Source organism: Aotus nancymaae, unplaced genomic scaffold (assembly GCF_030222135.1).
Source record: "Aotus nancymaae isolate 86718 unplaced genomic scaffold, 86718_ANA_hifiasm-v0.15.2.pri h1tg000019l, whole genome shotgun sequence".
Taxonomy (NCBI): domain Eukaryota; kingdom Metazoa; phylum Chordata; class Mammalia; order Primates; family Aotidae; genus Aotus; species Aotus nancymaae.
This window is the reverse complement of record NW_026988431.1, coordinates 397,179-424,397: the sequence shown is the minus strand read 5'-3', so window position 1 is coordinate 424,397 and position 27,219 is coordinate 397,179. Positions and strand designations below refer to the sequence as shown.

The following is a 27,219-nucleotide window of genomic DNA, read 5'->3' as shown; positions in this document are numbered from 1 at the left end:
TCTTCTGTATCAGTCTGGTTAGATGCCATAGAAGTTGGGGTTAGCTTTTCTTCCTTTGGAGCCACTATGATCGAAGACTTATCCTTTGTTACAAGTTTTGTTGAGCACTTTATATGGATTATCTCAGTCTTCACAATAGTCCTGAAATAGGTACTGTTATTATACCCATCTTGCAGATGAGAAAGTTGAGTTCTCTAAGTAGTAAACTATCCTTAATTGCACAGTAACTAAGTCCATTATCACCTCAAACGGAGTATAGTCAGAGTTGAAATGTTTTTTCTTTTCTTTTCTTTTTTTTTTTTTTAAAGAAAGAAAGAAAAGAATGAAGAAGAGGAGGGAAAGGGAAAAGAAAGAGAGAGAGAGAATGGGAGTATTGCTTTCTTGCCCAGGCTAGACTGCAATTTAGTAATGGGTATTGAAAACCTCTTTTATACCAATAATTATACTTAATGATGTAGTCAGGAAGGAAAAAGGGAAGAAAATAACAAACAAACAGCCAACCAATATTTCATTTAAACCTATGAAATGCTATGCGATTACTGAGGAGTGATTTACTTCCAATTATGTAGTCACTTTTGGAATAGGTGTGAGGTGGTAATGTATGTTTTGTGTATTTGAAGTGGAGAGTTCTATAAATGTTTATTAAGTTTACTTGTTCCGGGTCTGAGTTCAAGTCCTGAATGTCCTTGTTAATTTTCTGTCTCATTGATCTATAGAATCGTTAGCTCTTCTTGTTACATTGATCCTTTTGCCATTATGTAATGTCCTTCTTTGCCTCTTTTGATCTTTGTTGCTTTAAAGTCTGCTTTATCAGAGGCGAGAATTGCATCTCCTGCTTTTTGTTATTTTGAAATGTTTTTTCTTATATAATTATGTTTCACTTTGATAATTAGTTCATTTATTTCCACATTCAAGTTTTGACTTAATCTTGTTTTTTGAGTGTGTAAAACATGTTCATGATTCAAAAGGTATATACGGAGAAGTCTCATTCCTTTTCCTTCTACTTCTTTTCAGTATACTTCCTGCAAGTAACCATGTTTGCTAGTTTCTGGTTTGTCCTTACTGATTTTCTTTTTGCAAGAACAAACAAAAAACAAAATCCCAGAAAGTAAGCATACATATATATATATGCATATTATGTATGTGTATATTTATTTTCTGATTTTCCTTCTCTCACTCAAATTGCATTATACTATATATGCTTTTGTACCCTTTTTTTTCATTTAATATATATATCCTGGAAGACACTTGGAAGATTTTTATTCATATCATCTAATATCAAGTTCTGCTAGGTCTTTAAACAGACTTTGTCATATCCATCCAGGTATGATTCTTTCTCTTCCTCCTTCCTTTTAGAGTTTCTGTGGTTTGATGCTTTCTAGACTCTAGGAATCATATTTCTTTTTCTCTCCACAGCCTTCTCCCCATCCTTCTTCTTGGTCTCCCTCCCTTTCTCCTTCCTCTCCCCCTTCCTCCCTCTCTTTTTCTCCTCCCCCTTCTCTTCCCTTCCCTTCATTCCATTTTAAAATTAGGATATTTAGGAGATATGGGTGGTAAATGGAGGTCAAAAAGGAAATTCACCCAAATTTAGAAGAAACCTTGAGTCTCTGGTCTTCACAAAGGGATGTTACTCTGGACAGTCCTATCAAGGAGCTAATAAGACTGTGGAAGGAAGAGTAGGATAGGAATTTTTAGAAACAGGCAGTTGGTGGGGAGATCCACGGGAATTGGAATTGCTGCTGGTGATGAGAAAGACAGGTGTGGAGACAGGGCTCATGATGTCCTCTTCTTCCTTTGTATGCGCATCATTGGGGCAAGCAGAATAGAGAGATTGAGTTGATATTCTTCTTGGTCCTAGCAAAGTATGAAGAGGTGAGCGAAAGGGACAGCTTGAAAGTGCTCATTAGAAAGCACTTGGACACTATTAATATAAAGGGGTGTTTATGAATCATGTGGATGTAGGTCAGAGAGTGTCTTGACTGAATTCAGTTCTCCTGCCTCAGCTTCTGGAGTAGCTGTGACTGCAGGTGTATGCCATTGTGCCTCATTTTTTTTTAATTTAATGTAGAAATGGGGTCTCACTATTCTCAAACTCCTAGGCTTAAATGATCCTCCTAAAGTGCAGGGATTGTAGGTGTGAACCACTACATCTGGCCCAAAACTCTTAATGGTAAGAAGAGAGGCACAAGAACTCTCTTTCCTACTTCTTCTCCCAATGTATAAAATAAATGTGGTATGTAGCTTTAAATCTGTATCTTTATTTCTTTCTCCATCTAGCATGCTTGCTTTATAACTGTCTCTATTTCTATCTTCATAACTATTTTTCTATCTCTCAGTCTCTCTAGGCAAAATAGGATATCTACTTACTTAGCAAAATTATACCTTCCCCTGCTTCACAGCCATGGTGGGGAGGGAGTATAGTGTAGAGTGGGTAAGAGATTGGTTTTGGAGTTAGTCAGACTTAGGACTCAAATTTTACCTCTGCCCCTTAGTAGCAGTGTAACTATGTCACTTAATTTTTCAGATTCATTATCCCTATCTTTCGAATAGAGGTAATAAAATATATACCCCATAGGGTATTTTAAGGAATACATAAAATTATATTTCTGAAGTATTTAGCATGGTACCTAACATAAGCGTTCAGTAAATTGTAGCTGTTTTTACTGTTATTAATGCTGCTTTTGTTTTAATCTGAGTCAACTGAAGGTACAGTGTCTATCTATATAAACCTGATGTTCAGTTTATGTTTGGCTCTCTGAGAAATCATCTCTCTCTCAGCCTGAATGAACCTTTATATATTATTTCCTTCTTGAAATTGGCTTTTTTTTTTTTTTGCAGTTAAACTAAGGTGTCTTTTTTATTGTTTAGGTTGTAAATGTCTTAAAATCCTTATTGATAAATCTTGATGAAATAAAGAAGGAAAGAGAGGGTTTGGAGAATGACTTGAAATCTGTGAATTTTGACATGACAAGCAAGTTTTTGACAGCTCTGGCTCAAGATGGTGTGATAAATGAAGAAGCTCTTTCTGTTACTGAACTAGATCGAGTCTATGGAGGTCTTACAACTAAAGTCCAAGAATCTCTAAAGAAACAGGAGGGACTTCTTAAAAATATTCAGGTGAAATTTATATATTTAATAAGATTTATGTTTTAAAAATTACAGAAAAGATGCATCTTAACTAAACCTATATTCATTTGGGAAAATGACATTGGAGAATATAGTTAAGAGTAGGACTTAATAGACATATTTTGTAAAATTGAACTTGGCACATCAGTTTTATTTAAATCTATGAAACAAAGTCATACTTCTATGGCTAAAATGTTGCATATTACTTAGGAGTGCTTGATACTTCAGATATTTTTGAATTTCCAAATTTTGAATACCTTTGATTTTTTTTCTCATATGGGAGGAAAATCAAAATTAGTTGGAATTACTGATACCTTTAATTTTATGACTAACATACATACAGACTTTAGTCATTTTTTTTGAAAATAATACAAAATTAAATATGTTGAGATGTTTGAAGTTAGTGTTCGTGTTTACAGATAGATAGTTTGGACTAACAAAGACTTGAAATTTTGCCCTTTTAGTAGTTAATGTGTAGAACTAAACATATATTTCTACTCCTAAACATTATATATATATATGATATAAAGTATTCCAAAAGGTAAAATAATTTTCATGTTATGTTTTTTGCAAGTGTTATATGCTAATAGAAATCCGCGATCATTATTGGTTATGTTTTGACTCCTATTGGATTTATGAAATTTTTACTTAAGAAAGATTTAAAGCATAATGCGGCTTCAAAAGGAGTATACTAGGTATTTCTAGTAATTTTGCCTATATATTTAATCACATATGATTTTCATAATTGGAAAAGATCAATAAAAATGTTATGAGCTATATTAATTTTATAAATGTAAATACATAAATCTTCTTTTTAAACAAGGTCTCACATCAGGAATTTTCGAAAATGAAGCAATCTAACAATGAAGCTAACTTAAGAGAAGAAGTTTTGAAGAATTTAGCTACTGCATATGACAAATTTGTTGAACTTGTAGCTAATTTGAAAGAGGGCACAAAGGTATGAAGAACATGCAAAAGGAACCATAGCTAGCAAGTACAGATGTGAAGGTATAGTTTGGAAATTAAATGATGTTTCCAGTTGAACCAAATTACTCTTTGCCTGGAATTTTAGCTTTAATGCCATTGCCTCTGTGAAGTTTGTTATAGGAGAGGGAAAGCTGAATGAAGGTGGCAACGTTTCATGGGAACTTTGAAGAATGAATTGCATATTCCAACTGACAGAAAAGGGGTATAAACATTCCAGGTAGCAGGAATTAGCAGAGATGTCAATGACACCTTTTTAAGGGATAGGAAGTTGATTAATTTGATGAATTATGAGGGGACAGAAGTAGTCAAAGCTGATTTGTGATGGGAAAAGTCTGGGACATGACTTTTATATTCTGTGTGGTCGTTCGCTGAGGATAGACTTGTGGTCTGCCTGAGTATTAGAGGGTTTACTAAATATGTAAGTACTTTCTCGCTTTGTCCTTTAAAAAGTTTAGGGAATTCGCTTATATTTCTTTTTTACCAATTACTTTGTTTTTGAGGGAACAGTGATTTTTAAGTTTTTCAGATGCATAATTCCTTTTGTTACTTAACTTCATAATGATCACTGAATAAAGTTATCTTCATATAAATACAGTAGGTAAAAATGTAAAACCCTTTGAAGAGAGAGTAAAAATACTGAAAAGCCTTCCAAATAGAGAGGATAGTAAAATGCCATTTTAATTTGGTTTAAAATGCTTCGTTTAAATAGATAAGCTGAGAAAACCTTCCAGAGAGCCTTTGGACATTCTTTAAAGGGTTTCTGAAGTATACTTGCATTTCTGTATTGAATATGAAAATCTGATCCTTCCACTTAAATAGATTTAATGTTATTATCAAGCAATTGACTTTTCTCTAGGAATTAGGAAGATTTTCATGATCATGAAACTTTTAACTTGTTACATTTAATTTTCGATGATAATGTTCTGTAAGAATGGTTTTATTTTTATTTTCTTTAGGAATCTTAGGCCATATTCAATAATAAGTTGTTAGTTTTGGTAAATTGTGTGAATGTATCTTATGCAGATTTCAGTTCTTCAGCTTTAACTATCGTTGACAAATTAGCTTTCGATCACATTATTCCCTGGATTAAATAAATTCTTCTTGTTCATTACTTGTATTTGTTCTTTGCTTATAGTTTTACAATGAGTTGACTGAAATCCTGGTTAGATTCCAGAACAAATGCAGCGATATAGTTTTTGCACGGAAGACAGAAAGAGATGAACTCTTAAAGTAAGTCTGTTTTATGTATCAAATTCAACTAAAAGAATTTTCTTTTAAAAAATTATGTAGAGACTTTTGGTGTGAACTAGGTAGTATGAGATAGCAATTTCCTTCCTTTTCTCCTGGAAGAAGGAACTAGATCGAATACTTTACAAGGCAACAAGCAAACAACTGCACAATCTGGGAGGATAAAAAGACGTAGAAACTCTAAATACAGGAAGTAAAGTGAGGTCACAGAAATGATAGAACAGTTCAGGGTGGCAGATCTCAGGGAGTGACAATAAATATATGCAATTAATATTGAAGTGGCAAATAGGTTCCTTACATAAAGCTGGAGCTACAGAACATGGAGGAGACAGGGTGAATAGCTCAGAAAATACCAGCAATATCACTTTCTGAAGGAGGCTACTGAGAAAGCAGGGCCAGTTAACATATGACTCATTTCCTGCTGAGTAATTGATACGGAGTGGCACAGCACTGATAAAAGGTGAAAGAGATTAACAAAATTTAAATAAACTTAATAGATAAAGAACATTTACCAAAATAATATCACAGAATAGATGAAAATTATGAGCAAACATCTGACCATGAACTAAACAAAAACAACAAAAAATGCAAGAAGGCAGTCATTCTACGACAGGGGTCCCTAATCCTGGGGCTATAAACTGGTACTGGTTCGTGGCCTGTTAGGAACTGGGCTGCACAGCAGGAGGTGAGTGACAGGCAAGTGGCTGGGCCACCCACTTACTTCCTGAGCTCTACCTCCTGTCAGATCAGCCACGGCATTAGATTGTCATAGGAGCGCAAACCCTATTGTGAACTGCCTATGAAGGGTTCTAGGTTGTGCGCTCCTTATGAGACTCTGACTAATGCTTGATGATCTGAGGTGGAGCAGTTTCATCCTGAAATTATCTCCTGCTCCCCCGTGGAAACATTGTCTTCCACGAGACTGGACCCTGGTGCCAAAAAGGTTGGGCACTGCTCCTCTAAGGAACACTTTTAGCAGAAATGCCAGAACTGCAGGAATATGGTAAGAAAACAGGAAGTGATAAGATGTGAGGTGTCAGAATTCAGGAAAGAAGTAGAAGGGAAGAATAAAACCATCAAGAAATGGGAAGGAGCACAAAGGGAGAATAGATACTGAAGAACACGCAGGAACACAGAGTAGAAATGAGGAAATTAAAGAAAATGAAATCGAAGTCAAGAAAGAATTACAGAGGATTAGAGAGAAGATAGGCACAGAAGATCTAATGTATGCAAAATTGAATTTCTCTCAAAGAAGAAAAACCAGACAGAACAGTTATTTAATGACACTACTCAAGAACATTTTCTTAAAATAAGTGAAGGTTGTTGAAAGAGTATATCGTATGGTAGGAGAAAATGATCAAGAACTGTCAGCATCAAGGCATATAAATTATTAGACTTAAAAGATAATGGCAGAATCCTTTAGGCAGTCAGGCAAAATAATCAAGTCAGTTTATAAAAAGATGAAAAAGATTTAGGCTGTCAGTGCTATATGCTAGCAGAGAGTGGAGTGATTGCTGTAATTGCAAGGATAATAAATATGAGCTAAAGATTTTATATCATCATATAGTAAATATGAGCTAAAAATTTTATATCTTAACTGTCTTTCAGGTACATAAAAACCATATATTCATTAGTAATAAATAAAAGAGCTGAAAGAGTCTTACACCAATGACCCTTTCTGCCAACTAGATCTTTATTCACCTCTCTGTTCATATTCACGAACAGAGAATGAACATGTTCATGTTCATTCACCTCTCTGCTCATGTTCATGAGAGAAGTTATCATTTTCTTCTACTTCTAAGAAAGAGCAGCGTAGTTGTTTTTAGAGTGTTTCTACTAAACCTATAAAAAGCAAATAATTAGATTGTTTTAAAAAGAGGTTTAAAAAAGGATGAATTTTTTGAGATGGAGTCTTGCTCTGTTACCCAGGCTGGAGGGCAGTGGTGCGATCTTGGCCCGCTGCAACCTCTGCCTCCCGGGTTCAAGCAATTCTCCTGCCTCAGCTTCCTGAGTAGCTAGGATTACAGATGTGTGCCACCATGCCTGGCTAATTTTTGTATTTTTAGCAGAGACAGGGTTTCACCATGTTGGCCAGGCTTGTCTCTTAACTCCTGACCTCAGGTTATGTGCCCATCCTCTCCCAAAGTACTGAGATATAACAGGCATGAGACACTGTGCCCAGCCTAAAAAAAGATGAGTATTCTCCATATTAGTCTTAATGATAAAAAATCTAACAAAGAATAATATGAAACAGTCTACAGATCAGTTTCAGTTATAATATGGATACAAAAGTCCTAAATAAAGTATTTGCCAGTAATATTCACCAGCATTTTAAAAAAGAATTATTGACCGAGGCCGGGCGTGGTGGCTCACGCTTGTAATCCCAGCACTTTGGGAAGCCAAGGCAGGCGGATCACGAGGTCGAGATCGAGACCATCCCGGCCAACATGGTGAAACCCCGTCTCTACTAAAAATACAAAAAGTAGCCGGGCGTGGTGGCACGTGCCTGTAGTCCCAGCTACTCAGGAGGCTGAGGCAGAAGAATCGCTTGAACCCAGGAGGTGGAGGTTGCAGTGAGCCGAGATTGCACCACTGCACTCCAGCCTGGCAACAGAGCAAGACTCTGTCTCAAAAAAAAAAAAAAAAAAAGAATTATTGACCAAGGGGAGGGGTGCATTTATTCCAGTATTCAGTATTTTCACATCAAAGGAAAGATCACAGGTTTGTCTTGATAGATGAGGTAGAAGCATTTGAGAAAATGAGTGTTCTGATACTCAGTAAAATAAGAATAGATAGACGATAGATGCTTCCTTAACATGAAAATATATATATGTGTGTATGTATGTGTGTGTGTGTGTGTATATTTCTGCCCAAAACTCAGCGTAGTGAATAATGGAGAAGCACTATAAACAGTTCACCCTCAAGTCAAGAACAGACAACAAATGGCACTATCGGCACCATTTTTTAACAGTAGACCGCAGTACCAGCCAAGACTATCACACGAGAGGAATTGGAATTAAAAAAATTGGAAAGGAAGAAGTAAAACTAGCACTATTTACAGACATTGTGATTGTACAACTACTTGAAAGCCCAAGAGAATCAACCCCAAAACTCTGTAAATAATAAGATAATTATTAACGAAGTTGTTAATCATAAAAATAATTTGTAGAAATCAGTGGCTTTCATGTAAATAAACCTATAGAAGATAAAATGAAGGAAGAGACCCACTTAAAATAGCAACAAAAAAGATAAAATATGTAAGTTTGTCATATGAGACCTATGTGAAGAAAACACTGTTTCAAGGACACAAAAGAAGACTTGAGCAAGTTTAAAAACATATGTTCTTGGATAGGATGACTCAACTTCATAAAGATGTCAATTCTAAGTTAACTTATGCATCAACTGGGCGTGATGACATACACTTCTAGCCCCAGCTACTTGGGAGGTTAAAGTGGGCGAATGGTTTGAGCCCCAGAGTTCTAGGAAGTAGTATGTTGTGATTGTACCTGTAAACAGCCACTGCACTCCACCCTGTGCAACAGCGAGACCCTATCTCTAATAACAAACATAAGTAAAGAAATAAACAAACGTGCATTCATCATACTTTTGATTAAAAAAATCAACAACTTTTCATTTGGAATTAGAAGTTCAGGTAGAAAAAGAAACAAGATTAGCCAGGAAAACAATAAAAAGAATAGTGAAGGGATGCTAGTTCTACCAGATATTGAGGTATATAGTACCATCTTTAATTAAAACACAGTGGTACTGGTACATGATTAGACAAAGACAGAATAGAAAATAGAAATAGATTCAAATACATTGTGAATTTAGTGTAAAAAAGATCTTCAACCAAGCAGAATACGTTGTGGACAACTGCCCAGCCATTTAGAAAACAAAAATTATCTTTATACCAGAATAAATTATGAGTGGACCAAACTTGACATTTGTAAATGAAATATAAGGTGTAAAAGAGAATGGAGGAGAATTCCTTAATAAAGCTGGGATGCGTAGGATCTCATAATTCCAGCTGAAAATCCAGAAGCCATTGAAAAGGAAAGAAGAAGTTCCTTATAGAAATACGATAAACAGATTCAGGATACGACAAATTGGGAATCCAATATTTGAAACTTATTCACAGGCAAAAGACTAATTTACTTTATTTAGAAAAGAACTCCTAGAAATGAATGAGAAGAAAACCCAATAGAAAACTGAGGAAAGGATGCAAACAGAACTTTGCAGACAAGGAAATACAAATGGCTCTTAAATAAATGAAAAAAAAAAAAAAACAAAAAAAAACCCATCATTCATTATAAAATGCAAATTAAAATAAGTCGGAAATATTTTCAGATTGGCAAGAATCTGAAAGTTTGATAACATGCTTTGTTGTCACATGTTGGAGAAATAGATTTTATACATTGCTGTGAGAATACAGAATGGTGCAGTCCTTGTGTTGGGCAGTTTAGCTGTAAAGAATAAGACTACAAATTCAAAAATCCTTTAATCTAGCTATTCTGTTTTTGGGAATCTGTTCTGAAGTTAGAATATGCTAGAAATGACATATTTATGAGCTTATTCATGTCTGCATTGCAAATAGCAGTAAAAAAGTAGAAACAAGTGACCAGGGCTGGTGAAATAAAGCTGTACTTGTACAGTGAAATGCTGTGCAGCTATTTTAAAAAACAGGATGTTTTCAATTTAATGATATGGAAAGATTCCAAGATGGTTATGGTAAAAAGACACAGAACAGTGTGTAGGGTAATGCTTTGTGTAAAAAGGAAGAAAATAATAAACATATAAATTGGCTTGTTTATGCACAAAGAAGCTCTGGATATTTTAAGGAAGAAAGATTTAAATATTGTCATTTAAAATATTTTATATCTCAAATCTCTAAAAATCAGGTTTGTTGCTATTTGTGTATATATTATATACATTTGTCAAGTATTTTCAGTTCAGTGATTGAAAGGTGAATGAAAGATGGAACAGTAGGCCATATAATAATATTAGCTTTTGAATACCTCAGAGTTTATTTTATTAAAGTCATTGTTAATACTCAAGGCCAAAATTCTTTAATATCTTACTGAATGTAATATATACCGGAAAAGTTTATCTAAGTGTATATCTTGTTGAATGTTCACAAGCTGAGTACACCCAAGGCAACTACCATTTAGATCAATACACAGAAAATTCTCAGCACCCTAGAAGCATTGTTAATGCATCCACCCAGTCAGTCTTTATCTTTCTCTTCCAGGGCAACTGCTATCCTAACTTGTAAAAACATAGATTACGTTCTCCTGTTTTTGCATTGTATATAAATAGAATCACGCATTATGTACTCTTCTGTGACTAGCTTTTATTCTATATTATATTTGTGAGATTCATCACTATAATTGTTTGTATTTGTAGACCTTTTATTCTCATTTCTGTATAAATTTTATTGTTTGAATATGCAAGTTATTTATTCTACTGTTGAATATTCAAGAAGTTACTAGTTTTGAGCTTTTATAAATAGTGCTGATATGAATGGTGTAAATCAGTGCTGTCCAATATTGTGGGTAGCAGTAAAAATACAGAAACAAATCAAATGTCTGGTTCTGGTTGACTGAACTACATTTATATGGTGAAATACTATGCAGTGACATATGCAATTGAAAATGTAAAATTTGTAGTAGCCATAGTAAAACAAAACAGAACAAAACAAAAAACCAGGTGAAATAAATTTCAATGTTTCATTTAACCCATATGTCCAAAGTATTTTAACTTATAATCAATGTAAAATTATAAATGAGAGATATTTTACATTTTTTTCACACTAAGTCTTAGAAATCTAATGTGTATTTTATACTTATAACACACTCAATTCAGACTAGCCACATTTCAGATGTTTGATAGCCATATGTGGCTAGTGGTTACTGTATTAGACAGTTCATGCTTTTGGTGAGTATGTATATGCAGTGCTGTTGGGTGTATAGTTGATCAAAGGGTATGTGTATGTTTAACGTTAGCTGATATTGTCAAATAGTTTTCCAACATGATTGTACTAATTTATATTCCTCCTAGCAGTACATGAGAGTTCTGGTTGCTCCACATTTTTTCCCTTAGCTATTCTGCTGAGTTTGTAGTATTATCTGATTGTATGATTTTAATTTTCATTTTCCTGGTGATTAATATGTCCTCTTTATATACTTATTAGCTGGAGGCTTTGCTTTTTAATTTCTGTTTTCATTGAAATCTTTCATCAGAAATTTAAAGAGTGTAAGAAGAATGAATGTTTTACTCTGAACTTTACTTTCTTTTTACTAATGGTTTGAGTACCACTGCCAGTAGGTTGTTGGGCATAGGAATACTGGTGACATTTTATTTATTTATTTATTTTTATTTATTTATTTTTTTTACATTTTTTTTTTTAAAAATGGTGTTTCACCATGATGGCCAGGCTGGTCTTGAACTCCTGACCTCAGGTGATCCACCCACCTCGGCCTCCCAAAGTGAGCATTTTTTTTTTTATATCTTTTTGCTTTTTTACATTATTGGTTTTATTTAATAGCATCGATTTATATCTTTTGTAAGTGGCTAGGAAATTCTCATTTGCCTTTTAAATGTGTTATTTACTGCAACCATCCCTAGAGTTTATCAAAGGAAAATAAAGGTGTTTTGTTAAAGCTTTATAATATACATACATATTTTAGATATTTCAAAATCTGACCTTTTAGAATTTTGATAGTGATTAAAAACTTATTTATGTCATAAGCAGTTATTTACATATATTAAGAAGTAGTTTTGTTTTTTCGATGAATATATACTAGTTTTCTTTATGTCTGAAGAGATTGTGGCCCTTCTTGAGAGGGAAGGTTGGATATGGACAGTGTGGGGCTTTGCTGTTAATTGTTAAATCAGGGCAAAAGGTACTGTCTCAGATGTTTTGGGACACGTTATATTTACTACTATGTGTACGTTAATCAGTGCAGTGAAAGTTGATTGACACTATATATTACATGGAGTGCATTTTACTTTAGGTATTGTTTAGTGTGATTTTGGGATAAACTTCAATTGACTATTAGAGGAGACAAAATTTTCTTTTCTAATTTTTAATACTAAATTGTAATACTATTTTCAGCAATAAATCTTTCATGAGCCTACCTTAGTGACAGGTCATGTCTCAGTGCCACATTTAAATGTCTCAGTGCCATATTTCTTTGAGTATCTTCAGAAATTTTTTATCTAGAAATTTGCATAATGGTTTGCATAAAAGGTTAGCTTTTTTACCTTATTTCGTATAAACTGATATCGTATAGTGATTAAAACATTAATTGATTAGATAACTGAGTTATATTAGATAACTATGAGTTACACTGATTAGATAACTATGAGTCATTGTAGTTTTCTGATAACTTTTAGGTAGATCATATTGGGAGCTTTTTAAATCCAGGGGCTACCTTTTATTAAAGAGTGGGTAGTCTTTTAGGATTACTTGCCCAGTTTGATATGTTTCTTACTCTAGCTGTAACTGTAATCTCTGAAAAAGTTTACTTTTTTCTCCCAGTCTTCAGAAATAGAAAAAGATACAACTTCATTTTTTTAAACGGTAAGGAAGAAAGAGGATTTAGATTCTAGTCAAGAATAGAAATGTAGTATATTTTATTTTTTTCAGTTTTTTTATTGATAATAGTACATATTTATGGAGTACATGTGATATGTTGATACATGAATATAATGTGTAATAATCAAATCAGGGTAATTAGGATATTCATCACATATTTATGGGGTACATGTGATATTTTGATACATGAGTACAGTGTGTAATAATCAAATCAAGGTAATTAGGTTATTCATGATCTCAAACGTTTATCATTTCTTTGTGTTGGAAACACTCCAAATCTTCTAGTTATTTTGAAGTATACAGTAAATTGTTGTTAGCTATTATGGTGCTATTAAACACTAGAACTTATTTCTTCTATCTAACTGTATTTTTGTACCCATCATGCAACCTCTCTTCATCCCCATCCCCTACTCTTCCTTGACTCTAGTAACCATCATTCTACTCTCTATCTCCTTGTTTTTAGCTCACACTTACGAATGAGAACATACAATATGTGTCTTTCTGTGCCTGGCTTATTTCACTTAACGTAATGTCCTCCAGTTCCATGCATGTTGCTGCACATGACAGAATTACATCATTTTTTATGGCTGAATAATGTTCCATTGCATATATATACTATACTTTATTCATTTATCTGCTGATGGACATTAAGTTGCATTCATATCTTGGCTATTGGAAGTGCTACAATAAACATGAGAATACAGACACTTCTTCAGTGTACGGATTTCCTTTGTTTTGGATGTATACCCAGCAGTGGGATTGCTGGATCATATGGTAGATCTAGTTTTAGTTTTTAGAGGGATCTTCATACTGTTTTCCGTAGTGGCTGTACTAATTTGAAATGTAGTATATTTTTTAAATACCATCATTGTTTGGAGTCCTTTTTCTATGTTTCATGTATGAAGAAAATAAAAATAAGCTGGTATTTTATGTGTGTCAATTTTTTTCTATTGTGTTAATTTTTAACACTCTGACTTTGATAAGGGACTTGCAACAAAGCATTGCCAGAGAACCTAGTGCTCCTTCAATTCCTACACCTGCATATCAGTCCTCACCAGCAGGAGGACATGCACCAACTCCTCCAACTCCAGCGCCAAGAACCATGCCGGTTAGTAGGAAAATAAATATTTTAAACAGAAATTTTACATTAGTGATGATTATCAAGAATTCTTGACAAAAAATGCTTAACCTGAATCTAACCAAGCCCTTAAACTTTCTGTTTACAGCAAATACAGCAAATGATAAAATAAGAGGTTAAATTATGCCATTAGGAAACAATTGGACAAATCTATCACATGGGACATTTACATGAAATAACTGGGTTGATCTTTTCTAAAAGTGAATGTCATAGATTAAAAAAAAGGAGGCATATTCTAGATGAAAAGAGATGAAAGTTTCATTATAATCAAATGCATGTATGAAATGTGATTTGATTTTGGTTTATAAAAATAGCTGTATGAGCTTTTTGTGTTAAATAGGGAGAATTAAATTTGGAGTGGATATTTGATGACATTGGGGAATAGCATTAGTTTTTTAAGGATGAAAATGATATTGTGATTATGTAGGAGGATATCATTATGAGAACTTGAGTGCTGAAGTCTTTAGGTCTAGTGTCATGAAGTTTGCAATTTACTTCAAACGATTCTGCAAATATATATGCATGTAGTTACAGATAAAACAGAAATGGCAAAATGTTGATAGTTGTTAAATTTCATTGTTAGATGTGTGATTATTTTATATACTATTCTTTTAAAGTTATTTGGTGTTTAAATTTTTCATATGGAGTCTGGAGACTGGGAGGAGATGATTGTAGTAAACAGTACCTGTGCTGCTTCCTTCCACCTCAAATGCCCAACCACCAGAGGAAGCAGTGAATGATTAAATAGTAGTTATCAGGAAAAGAACAGCGGCTATGGGGTTTCTACAGATTGGAGAGTTATTCAACTATGATATATTTCTATAGTAATAAGCCAGTATTTAAGAATGGGAATTAAAAATATATTTGGTCGGATTCTAGAGTTTCTCATGTGTCCTTGTTAATTTTAAGAGTAATTTGAGATAAATATGAAACATTTTATAGTCCATGCTGACTTTTTCTTATAGCCTACTAAGCCCCAGCCCCCAGCCAGGCCTCCACCACCTGTGCTTCCAGCAAATCGAGCTCCTTCTGCTACTGCTCCAGCTCCAGTTGGGGCTGGTACTGCTGCACCACCTCCATCACAAACGCCTGGCTCAGCTCCTCCTCCACAGGCCCAGGGACCACCCTATCCCACCTATCCAGGATATCCTGGGTAAGACTGCAAAATTGTATATCCCAAGTTGGCTAATGTTGTTTCTAGGCTCTGGCTAACCTATTAAAAACAGGTCACCCCTTCTTCAAATGGAGGTGTCATGAATGAATAAGCTATACTGTCAGCTTATCCAGAAATAAAAATAATGTTATGGTCACTTACATGAATAGTTGCATAGCTATTTCCTAGGCCTTTTAAATTCATGTTTTTATATTTTGCATATCGGGTTTATAGTAAATACATCTCTTCTGTAGAGAGTTCAGTAGGTGTTTCCTTTGACTTTAGGTGACAAACAGGTGCCTTTTCTGAGCGTAGCATAGCAAAACTGATAAGGCCTTGTTTACGTCCCTATACTTCGAATACTTGGCATTTAGTAAACCATTGGATGAAAATTTATCTGATTATGGGTTGCACTTTCTTAAAGATTAACCTATTTGTGGTAATTTCTTAATCTTAAAAATCCAAACATTTGACTACTTTTTAAGATGTGCTCTAAATTTTACTTAGTAAGTACATGTTGTCTTCCAAATATTAGAACTTTATAAATTGTAATTTATGTACATTACAGTGAATATTGAGTATTGTGGAAGAGGAATGTATTTAGATTATCAGTCTTGCCATGTTAAAATGAAGGGTCTCCATTTTTTTTCTTTCTTTAATACTTAAATATTTAATCTTATTTTCTTCAGTTTTTTTTTTTTTTTGGATAGTATTAAACATTTGGTACTCTTGTTTTAATTAACAACAGGATAGGAATGATTTTCTCTGACAAGTGCCTTAAAACAAGTTTTTTCTCTCCACTTTTCTTTAATAGACTAAAAAATAGAAATGACTTTCATGGAAAACATAGTTCTAGAATAATAATTATTTTACTTTTTAGTATTTGATTTACCAATCAGATTTTTTTGTTTTCTTCTCCCTATCAGGTATTGCCAGATGCCCATGCCAATGGGCTATAATCCTTACGCGTACGGCCAGTATAATATGCCATATCCACCAGTGTATCACCAGAGTCCTGGACAGGCTCCATACCCAGGACCCCAGCAGCCTTCATACCCCTTCCCTCAGCCCCCACAGCAGTCATACTATCCACAGCAGTAATATGTCTGCTCATCAGCTCAGCTGATTCAGATCAGAGGGAAAGAAATACCAACCCTGCAATAAGTGTACTAAACTCTATGCTCTGGTTAATATGATGTACTGTCCTGGACTGAATGCAGTGTATAATTTCTGTCTGCAGCTAGAAGCTGTGCCCCAGTTTCACATTTGATTACACATTTGAGATTTGCTGCTGTTGCAGTATAAACACTAGGTATAATAGGATTTGAAATTGTATTACAGTTCATAAAAATTGAAAATGAGAAATTAAACCTGCAAGTGAAACGTTTGAAATTATTATACTTTCTACGTAAGAAACGGTTGGGACATCAGATACTTACAAAGATGGTTTAAGTATGAATACTCGAGAAAATTAAGTTTTTTTTCTCTTTTGGTTTATTGATTTGGTTTAATTTCCATTATGCTATTTTGCATAATCAAGGCACTGTAAATCTTATAATTTTAAAATAAATTACTTAAGAACAATTGTCATTGTTATGTTTTGTTATTGATTCTCATTACTGTCTAATTTTTGTTCTAGAATTAGTTTCATTTTGTATGTATATAAGTTAAACAGATACTGTGTTTAAGTGCATGAATAGTCCAAGTTATTATCAAGGACGTTTTATAGGGAAACCAGAAGAATAGTATCGTAGTTTTATCTTTCGTATGCTGATTAGTAAACTACTTTTGACATTTATTTTAAAAAGTCCTATAAGGTGGAAGAAACACACAATTGCTACCAAAGATTCTTCAAATAAATATACAAATAAATGTGTATATTTAATGTTTTATTGTTAGCTTCTTCAGGAAATTGATGCAAATTCTGGTAATAATTCTTTCATTTTTTTCCCATAACCTGGTTAAAATAAATACGCCATTGGCAGTACTTCATAAAGTAATGGAATTGTTTGGGGAACACTTACTGTACCCTCTTATCCTTTTTTCCACCTTACTGTGTTAACTTAGTGACATTTAATGCCAAATGTGTATGAATAGATCTAAGCCATTGAATTTTTTTCCCTTAAAGGTTGGACTATTTTATAATTCAAGGAGCACACAAAACAATTGTTGGGAACATACGCCAATTCTGGAATAGGCTATGTATTTAATAATCTCTGCTGTTAGGATATCTACTCACTGTATAAAACCTCAGTAAAAATAGTGAAGACATGCATCGTGGAATGAGAAAATGAGAAAGGAATGAGTTGTCTAACATCGCAGTGGGATCTGTTTTGAGTGTTCATTTCTGAACACATTAGGCATATGAGCAGATTTCCAATGAATCTATTTATGTTTATTTTCTGAGTTTCAATGCTGACCTTTTCTTGCATTATTGTTTCATTTTAATGATAGTGTTACTTGTCCCACTGTTGTTTTCCTTGACAGTTTGGATTTATATTTTAAATGTTCAACTGAAAGTATGATTGTAAAAGGGAGTGAATTGGTTTAAAAATATGTGTATATTTTAAACTTTGTTGTGTGTAAAAAACATGAAGGCATGTTAATTCGATATAAATGACCTTTGATTACATGGAATATTGAAATTGGTTTAAAGTCCAGTAGTTAAACCTTGGCAAAAATCATTTTTTACTTTATCAATTGCTAAGTTTTAATACTTAGGATTCATCGAAGTGTGACATGGGCTTGTTTGACTATTCTGTAAGTGGCATTTAAGCTCCACATTCTTATTACTTGAGGTACTTTATACTAACATAAGACACTCAGTGAGAGTTAGAGGTATTACCAGTTGCTAGTTTATAATGTCTTACTAATGCAGAAAAAAGGAAAATAACAAAATTGGCCTGAATATTCTCTTGGGGAAAGAGGGCACCAAAGGAAAGGGTAAGTGCATCTGAGGACCAAAAGAGATGTATAAGCCTTTTAGCCCATTCCCCATGCTGGGCCTGCTCCCAGAGAGCCACAGGAAGATCATTCAGAAACTCGGAAAGGAGCCCCACAGCTGGTCCTGGCACAGCACACCCGACTCACTCAGCTCTGTTAGTGTAACCTTTTAAATGTAGCAACCCAGACCCATTCCCTCTTGTCAGTTCACTCAGCCTTTAGTTTGTTTTTGATCACCTGTGTCTGGGCACAGACAATCACACTAAATGCATGTTTATGTAAATGTTACGGATAATACTGTTGGAGTTGGAAGGGCACCACTCTAGGGTTCAGGTGTGTTGTACCCATGTTTATAATTACGCTTTATTATCTTCCTAAACCAAGGAAAGGAAATCATCCCCAGACCATTTATGTTGAGCTTTGGAATTATGCTTTAAATAATGGATTATACTTCAAATAATTTTCAACTGGATTATACTTCAAATAATGAAGTTTTCAACTGGATTATACTTCAAATAATGAAGGTCTGCATAGAGGAATTAGTCAGAAGTGGGGAAAACACTAATTTTTATCAGTCTGGTATAAAGTATTGATCTAAGAGAACTATCCCTGTGCCCCTTGCTCTTTATTCTCAGTTAAGGAAAACAGTCACATGTCACCACAAACCAACCAATCTTTATGAGATATTCCTGTATCCATACCCCAGCTTGTTTGCATTTTATGATCCTCCCATTCAAAACTAAGGAATTACAGAAAAAACAGAATGGATTTCATACAGTCTTGTGTCCCTTAAGTTCTATCCCAGTCAGCAGTCTTTTAAAGTGTTTTCCATTTGAGCTTTACAGTTTGCAAAAGTGCTTTTATACATTTTCTAATTTCAGAAACAGGATAATATAATTTAAGTTTCAGTTTGCTAATAGGGATTTTTTGTGTTTTTTAATTTTCAGCATCTCTTGAAGAATCTTGCTACAGCCAAGTGGCATCTCTCTTTTAAAAGACGTTTGGAATTATTAGTTGACTCACAGTACAGAACGAAGTATAAAGGATAAAACCCTGCTAGGTAGTGTTATAGTTGTTGGATTAGAAATAGACTTTAGAACTAACAGGTTCATTATAAGATTTACATGGAAGAGCAAAGAAGGAAAAATTATATTTTTAAAGAAAGAGAATATTCAGGCTTTATTTCTGGTATGAAGTTTATATTTTTTAAAAAAATCCTATATTATTGCACCAGAGATTTTAGATTCTTTTCTGGTTAGAAACATTGCTGGTAGTTGGATTATATTTTTATTGTATTCATTTATCGTAGGGGGAAAATTGTAAAGAAAAAAAAAGGTCCAGATGAATGTATCCTAGAAATAAAAGTTGAAAGATTCTTACTTCTTTGGAGTATGAATTCTTATTTAAAGTGTTTATCCTTCAGCTTTATAGTTTCCATTATTTCTTTGACAAATGGTGAATTGGAAAATGTTAAAAAATACCCACTTTGACTAAATGCATGATACTACAAAAGGAAGATTGTGTTTAAATATATATATATAAAATTAAATATATATATATAATTAAATATATATATATATTTAAACACTATCTTCCTTTTGTAGTCTCATGCATATATATATATATATATATATATATATATATATATTTACAGCTGCAATCTGATAATTTAGCGGTCATGGATGGGCCATGTTTTTCATTGCTTACGTGATTTACTCTAGGAGTGTTCTTTTCAAATGCCACTTTTTAGGTTAATTTTTGGAAATGATCAGCAAGATCATCATAATCAGCTGATGAGGGGAGTGGGGATGGGTTCTGCCGCAGCCTGAGTGAAGGTGACTGAGAAGCTGCATACTTGGCCTGCTTTAGCATTTGCCACCACCACAGGGCAGGACTGGCTTAGGAACTCCCTGTGAGCAGACCCACCAGAGCCTGTGAGCCAGAGAGCTTCATGCCACTGAGCCTCAGGCCACAGGCTACTGCCAGTCAGTGTCCCTGCCTTTGTAGGTTATCAGTTTGGGGCACATCCAGGTTGTTTGCAGTTTCTCCTCATTGGCACTCTGCAAAGGATCCTGGTTTCTCTCAGTTCTGTGGCTCCCGAGATCCATCCTTTCTGCTTAAAAGTTGCTTGTCATGAACACAAGTGATGTAGGTGAAGAGGTTCGAGTCTATTACCATTGTTTGAAAGTTTTCCTGTATTTTTAGCTGTTTTAAGCTTTACACACTTTGAAGCCCACATGATTAACATTCATCAATTATGTCTTTATTGTGAACATGAAGTGGCCCTTTTCCATCTTGAAGTATATTTTATTTTTGAGACAGGGCCCCACTCTAACCTAGTCTGGAGTGCAGTGGTGTGATCTCGGCTCACTGCAACCTCAAACTCCTGGGCTCAGTCGATTCTCCCTCTTCAGCCTCCTGAGTAGCTGGGACTACAGGCACTTCCCACCATGCCCAGCTGATTTTTGTATTTTTTTTTGTAGAGATGAGGTTTCACCATGTTCCCTAAGCTGGTCTTGAACTTCTCAGCTCAAGCGACCCACCTGCCTTGGCCTCCCAAAATGCGATTACAGGCATGAGCCACTGCACCTGGCTGCTTTGTTATTTATATGACTACTCTGGTTTTGTTTTTGGATGCATTAGCAGATTTCCTAACCTAATGTGTGCACCTGCCTTAGTTTTAGATGTTTAGATTTAACTATTTGACCCAATCTTTTTTTTTTTTTTTGTAATTTAAAAGGGAAGTTTAAAAATTTTTGGTAAAATTAAATGATCTTTTGACATTTTTGTCTGATGGAAGTATTTTATCCTTTCTATTTCCTTTGCCTGTCTTTCATTGCTTAGATTATTTGTTCTTTTTATGTTTTCTAGTTGTTTGAAATATTATTACCTATAATTTTTTAAAGCATTAGTATTCTTTTCTTCTCAGCCATATGTTGTTTCTTAAAAAGTAGGGGGATGGGCCGGGAGCCGTGACTAATGCCTGTAATCCCAACACTTTGGGAGGCTGAGGAGGGCGGATCACTCGAGGCCAGGCGTTTGAGACCAGCCTGGCCAACATGGTAAAACCCTGTCTCTACTAAAAATACAAAAAATTAGCTGGGTGTAGTGGTGGGTGCCTGTAATCCCAACTACTCAGGAGGCTGAGGCAGGAGAAACGCTTGAACCCGAGATGTGGAGGCTGCAGTGACCCGAGATCAAGCCATTGCACTCCAGCCTGGGCAACAAGAGTGAAACTCCATCTAAAAGCAAGGGGGTTGTTGAGGGGGAAAGGAAAACATAAACAGGGTTTAGGCTCATAATTGCTAATGCACTATTATTTTTACATTCTTCATCTCTTGATTATAATTGTTGATGTTTGCATTCAGTTTTTATTACTCCATTTATGAAATGTGTAAACATGATCTATTATAACTTGGTTATAGCTGATCCTCTTTTCCCTTCTTGGGATGGCCTTTGAACATTCAGCAGGTTTGGTCTTGCCCTCTCTCTGACACCACTCTCACTCTGCCTCCAGCCTGTGGGCTTCTCTGTTGCCAGTAGGTGCCAGTGATTCCTGATGAGGAGCTCCCTGAGGGGCCAGTGTCCTCTTTTTCCACTGAACCCTAGAAGAAAGGGGTTGCCCAAGAATGGCCCCTTTCAGGCTTCATCAGCCCACCACAGTGGATGGGGCTGCATAATGTGTTCTTTGTAAAAGTAATACATTTTTTGAATAGGCAATACACGGTATAAATTTCAAAAGGTAGGAAAAAGTATATGATAGAGATTAAGTGTCCTTCCTGCCCCGTCCCTTGACCCAGTTTTCTTCCTCAAGACAGTCTCCGCCAACAGTGCACACAGGGTTCACATTGTATTTAGACTTACCAACTCCCAGAAGCTGTGTGTTGTGACCCTCTGTGGAAGGGACACAGTGAATTGTGGTAGTTGCATCTAAAACTGGATTTTTCTTCTTGACCGAAGACTGTTTTTAGCTAGAGAATTATTTCTTCGTTCAGCTACACTTGACATTAACAACACTTACATGTATTTAATCAATCTCTAATCCCACTATGCTTTATGTTTTTTCATAATTGTCCAAAGTGTCATAATTTTTTATGAAGATCTGCATTTTAGACTGATATTTAAGTAATTTTTCAGCAAGAAACTTTTAACATTAAATCACAGAAAATAGCTATACCTACAAAGGGACAGAGCATAACCACATTTAATTCTTTTTGACAATTCCTTTTGTCATTCCTTTTGACATTTAATTCCTTTGACAATTTGACAATTTGACAATGGAATTAACCACATTTATTTCCATTGTCAAATTATCTTAGGCCTATGTCTATGTCCTGTTCCTCAGCATCTGTGAACACATTAGGCTACGTGGTGGGAAATTAAGATTGCAAATGGAATTAAGATTCCTAACCAGCTGACTTGAAAATTGGGAGGTTATTCTGGATTATCAGGCTGGGTCCAGTGTGATTTCGTTTTCCTAAAAGTAGAAGGAGGAGATGGAAAAAGGAAAAAAAGACAGGGCAGAATGAAAATGACTTGACCCAATGCTGCTGGCTTAGAAGATGAAAGAAGGGACCATGAGCCACAGAAAGTGGGTAGCCTCTAGAACCTGGGAAAGGGAAGGAAGTTTCACCCCTAGATCCTACAGAAGGAAGGAAGATTCACCCCTAGATCCTACAGAGGGAGGGAAGATTCACCCCTAGATCCTACAGAGGGAAGGAAGATTCACCCCTAGATCCTACAGAGGGAAGGAAGATTCACCCCTAGATCCTACAGAGGGAAGGAAGATTCACCCCTAGATCCTACAGAGGGAAGGAAGATTCACCCCTAGATCCTACAGAGGGAAGGCCTACACAGGCCTGCCAGCACCTTGACGTCAGTTCTGTGAGAGTCATTTTGGACTTTGGACTTCCAGAACCGTAAGATAGATTTGTGTTGTTTTAAGCCACTAAGTTTGTGGTAGTTTATTACCTCAGCAATAGGACATAAATTATACTCAGTTCGGTTTATTGGCAATTTCCTTCTTCTGCTCCCTGGGTTATACCGAATATACTGTGTTGTCTAGCTTCTCTCATCAGCAGAAAGGTGGGGATTTACAGCACCGTGGTGGCTCCTCAAAGCCCACGTGGCCCAGCATTGGCTGTACCATTCCGTTTAATGAAAGAATATTTGCTTCCTAAAGGAAGATTCACTCTCTTATTTCATATTTTAGGGTTTTTACGTTATTCCCTTTGCATATCAGTGTCTTTTATCACCGTTGGAGTTTTCAGAAAGGAAATACAATGTAGATGGAAGTGAGGGGACCACACAAGGGAAGGCACTTTGAAGAAGACCACAGTGCTGTGGTCTGTAAGTTGACTTTTGTTCCTTCTAAGTAATGTGGTGCAAAACCACATTAGAATTAGAATTGAGATTTTTTTCTCCAGCAAAGATCTGTCTGTAGTCAAATTACCTGGTATCACAAGAACTTTAAAAAAAATAGATTTTTAAACAGCAGTTTTAGGTTTAAGGAAAATAGAGGAGAAAGCATGGAGTTCCCTTATATCCCCCTTGCCCTGCCCCCTCACCTTTTTCTTCTGTTGTTAACATCTGGTATTAGTGAAGCTCACTGATGATAATCGATGATCCGGTATTCACACATTATTATTAACTGAAGTGCATAATTTATGTTAAGGCTCATTTTCTGTGTTGTACATCTGTGGAGTATCCACCATCACAGTTTCATATAGAATAGTTATGCTGTTCTAAAAGTCCCTTGTCCTCCACCTACTCATCCTTCTCCCCAACGCTTGGCAACCACTGATCTTTTTACTGTCTCTATAGTTTTGCCTTTTCCAGAATGTCACACGGTTAGAAACGTACAGTATGTAGCCTTTTCAGACCACCTTCTTGGCATGTAAATTTCCTCCTTGCCTTTTTGTGGTTTCATAGCTCATTTCTTTTTAGTGCTGAGTAATATTCCATTGTATGAGAATACTGGGTATATCACAGTATTCTATCTTTTGGTTATCCATCTGTCTTTTGAAGGACATCCTGTTGCTTCCAGTTTTTGGCATTTATGAATAAACATTAATGTGCAGGCTTTTATGGACATGAATTTTCAACTTGTTTGGGTGAAAACCTAGAAGCACAATTGCTGGATCATTTAAGAGTATGCTTTGCTTTGTAAGAAGCTGCCAAATTGTCTTCCAAAGTTGCTGTACCATTTTGCACCGTCCCACCAGTACTGAATGAGAGTTCCTGTTTCTCCACATCCTCGCTAGCATTTGGTATTGTCAATTTTGTGGATTTTGGCCATTCTAATAGGTGGGTAGTGGTGTATCACTATTTTTATTAAATGTGCAATTTCTTAATGATTTATAATGTTGAGCATCTTTTCACATGCTTGTATGCCATCTCGTATCTTTGGTGAGACACCTGTTCAAGACCTTTATCCATTTTTGAATTGGATTTTTTTATTGTTGAATTTTAGTGGTTTTTTGGGGGTATATTTTGATGTAGTTGCTTTATTAGATGTGTTTTGCACAGAGCAAAAGTTTTTAATATGAATGAAGTCAAACACCAACTTTTCCTTTCATGGCTCATGCGTCTGGTGTTATATCAAATCTTATGTCAAACCCAAAGTCACCGAACTTTTATCCTATGTCATATTCTGGAAATTGTATAGTTTTGTGTTTTATGTTTATGTATACGATCATCTCTTTTACTTTTGAAGGATAATTTTGCCAAATACAGAATTCTAGTTTGGTGATTATTTTCCTTCAACACCTTAAATATTTCCCTGCTTCTCTTCTTACTTGCATTGTTTGTGAGAAAGTGTAATGGAATTCTTATCCTTATTCTCCTATAGGTAAGGCAGGTTTTTCTCTGCTTTCTTTCAAGATTTTCTGTCTTTGATTTTCTGCAAGTCTGAATATGATTTGTTAAAGTGTAGACTTTTCTGTATTTGTCCTGATTCATGTTCTCCAGACTTCCTCGATCTATGGTTTTGTATCCGTCGTTAATCCTGGAAAATTCTAATCCATTATTACTTTAAATATTTATTCTGCTCATTTCTTTATCTTCTGGTGTTCCCTTTGTGAATATATTACATGTTATGTTATTGTCCCACAGTTCTTGGATATTCTGTTCTAATTTTTCATTCTTAGCATTTCAGTTTGGGAAGTTTCTCTTGACATATCTTCAAGCTCACTGAGCTTTTTCTCATCTGTATCTAGTTTACCAGTAAGCCCGTCAAAGACATTCTTCATTTCTGCTACAGGGCTTTTGATTTGTAGTATTTTCTTTTGTTTTTTTCTTAGAGTTTCAAGCCGTCTGCTTTCATTACTCATCTGTTCTTGGATGTTGTTCACTTTTACATTAGAACCCTTACCATATTAAGTATAGTTATTTAAAATTCCAAGTCAAATAATATCAAAATATTTTCCATATGTAAGTCTGGTTCTGTTGTTTGCTTTGTCTTTTCAGAGTGTTTTTCTTGCCTTTTAATGTGCCTTGTAATTTATTGTTGAAAGGCAGAATTGATATATTGGCTAAAAGGACCTGAGATAAATAGACCTTTAGGATAAGGTATCTGGCTAAGAAGTTGACTGTGCTCATCACTTACCGTAGCTGTAGATGTCTGAGATTTCAGTTTTCTTTAGTGCCTTTGTTTTCGTTTTCCCTGTTGTTTTGGGTTTTCCCTTGACATTCCTTCTTAAATAGAGCCTGTTGTTTTGGCTGTAATCTGTGATCACACAGGAGTTCTATTGATGTGGTGTTGAGGTGTGAGGGTAGAAGTGTTCTATAATCGTGTGATTTGGTCTCAGTCTTTCAAGGAGCCTGTGGCCATGGCCTGTGACCCTCACAAGTGCTTCCCAGCTTTTGTTTTACCCCTTAGGTGAGACAGGAAGTTAGTTAAAGGAAGCTGGAGTTGGGTACAGTTGTCCCTCAGTATTGGTGGGTACTTGATTCCAGGACTTCTCACAAATACCAGAATTCATGGATACTCCAGTCCTTGATATAAAATGGCATAGTATTTGCATATAACCTATGCACATCCTCCCATATACTTCAAATTATCTCTAGATTACTTATAATACCAAATGCAATGTAAATGTGATGCAAATAATTGTTATACTGTATTGTTTAGGAAATAAGGACAAAGAAAGTCTGTACATGTTCAGTACAGATACAATTAAACATTTTGTTTTTTAATTTTTGGTCTGAGGTTAGTTGAATTTAGAGATGCGAAACCTATGGATACAAAGGGCAGACTGGATTTCCTTCCCCCGCGTTGTAACCAGTATAGTTTCCCTGGAAGGCAAGTGGAGAACAAAATGCTCAGATGGTTACTTTCCCCTCTGCTGGAAGCATCAGGAGAACAAAATGCTCAGATGGTTACTTTCCCCTCTGCTGGAAGCATCAGGAGAACAAAATGCTCAGATGGTTACTTTCCCCTCTGCTGGAAGCATCAGGAGAACAAAATGCTCAGATGGTTACTTTCCCCTCTGCTGGAAGCATCAGGAGCTTTTCCCCAAAGTTTCACCATGAGACCCTGGTAGGGCTTTTGGAGGTCAAACTCATGAAAATGTGGGGGTCCCTCTAGGACTGGGCCCCTGGAGTTTTTAACACGCAGGCTAGCTCCCACTCAGTTTCCAGCAGTTTGTCCACTAGTTTGTTTGCCTTCCAGATCCTGGCTCCAGTGGCTTTGGCTCCTGGTTTTGTATTGGTCTGTTTCTCCAGTTTTGGGGTGTTTGTTTGCCCTGCAATCTCAGTTCTCTGGTGGATCAAAAAAGAGCTGTTTATTTTCAGTTTGTTTAGCTCTTTTCTGTTGTGAGGATGAAGGGGTGGCTGCTGAGCTCTTCACATCTCAGAGTAGAACCGCTGAAGTCCAGATGAGCTTTGGCTGCAAATACTCAAGCCTTTGAGAAGGCTTGGAGGATTGATCACTTCTCTTCCATGTGTTCTCGACTGCCTTTCAGAATCTCTATTGTTACAGATACTAGATCTCTCCACATATTTTCTATCTATGCAGCACATAATAAA

The 27,219-nt window shown here is 35.4% G+C and overlaps 1 protein-coding gene across 2 annotated transcripts in view; it reads left to right on the top strand.

The window, feature by feature from the left end:
• PDCD6IP (programmed cell death 6 interacting protein) overlaps positions 1-19,575 on the top strand; it is a 71,584-nt gene extending 52,009 nt beyond the window's left edge. For both annotated transcript variants that reach the window (XM_012435474.2, XM_012435475.2), the window contains exons 13-18: positions 2,869-3,117; positions 3,950-4,084; positions 5,249-5,343; positions 13,943-14,066; positions 15,062-15,249; positions 16,176-19,575. In XM_012435474.2, coding sequence (XP_012290897.2) covers positions 2,869-3,117; positions 3,950-4,084; positions 5,249-5,343; positions 13,943-14,066; positions 15,062-15,249; positions 16,176-16,350 — 966 coding nt within the window. In that variant the 3' untranslated portion in view covers positions 16,351-19,575. The remainder of the gene's footprint in view (positions 1-2,868; positions 3,118-3,949; positions 4,085-5,248; positions 5,344-13,942; positions 14,067-15,061; positions 15,250-16,175) is intronic.
• The last annotated feature ends 7,644 nt before the right edge of the window (positions 19,576-27,219 follow it).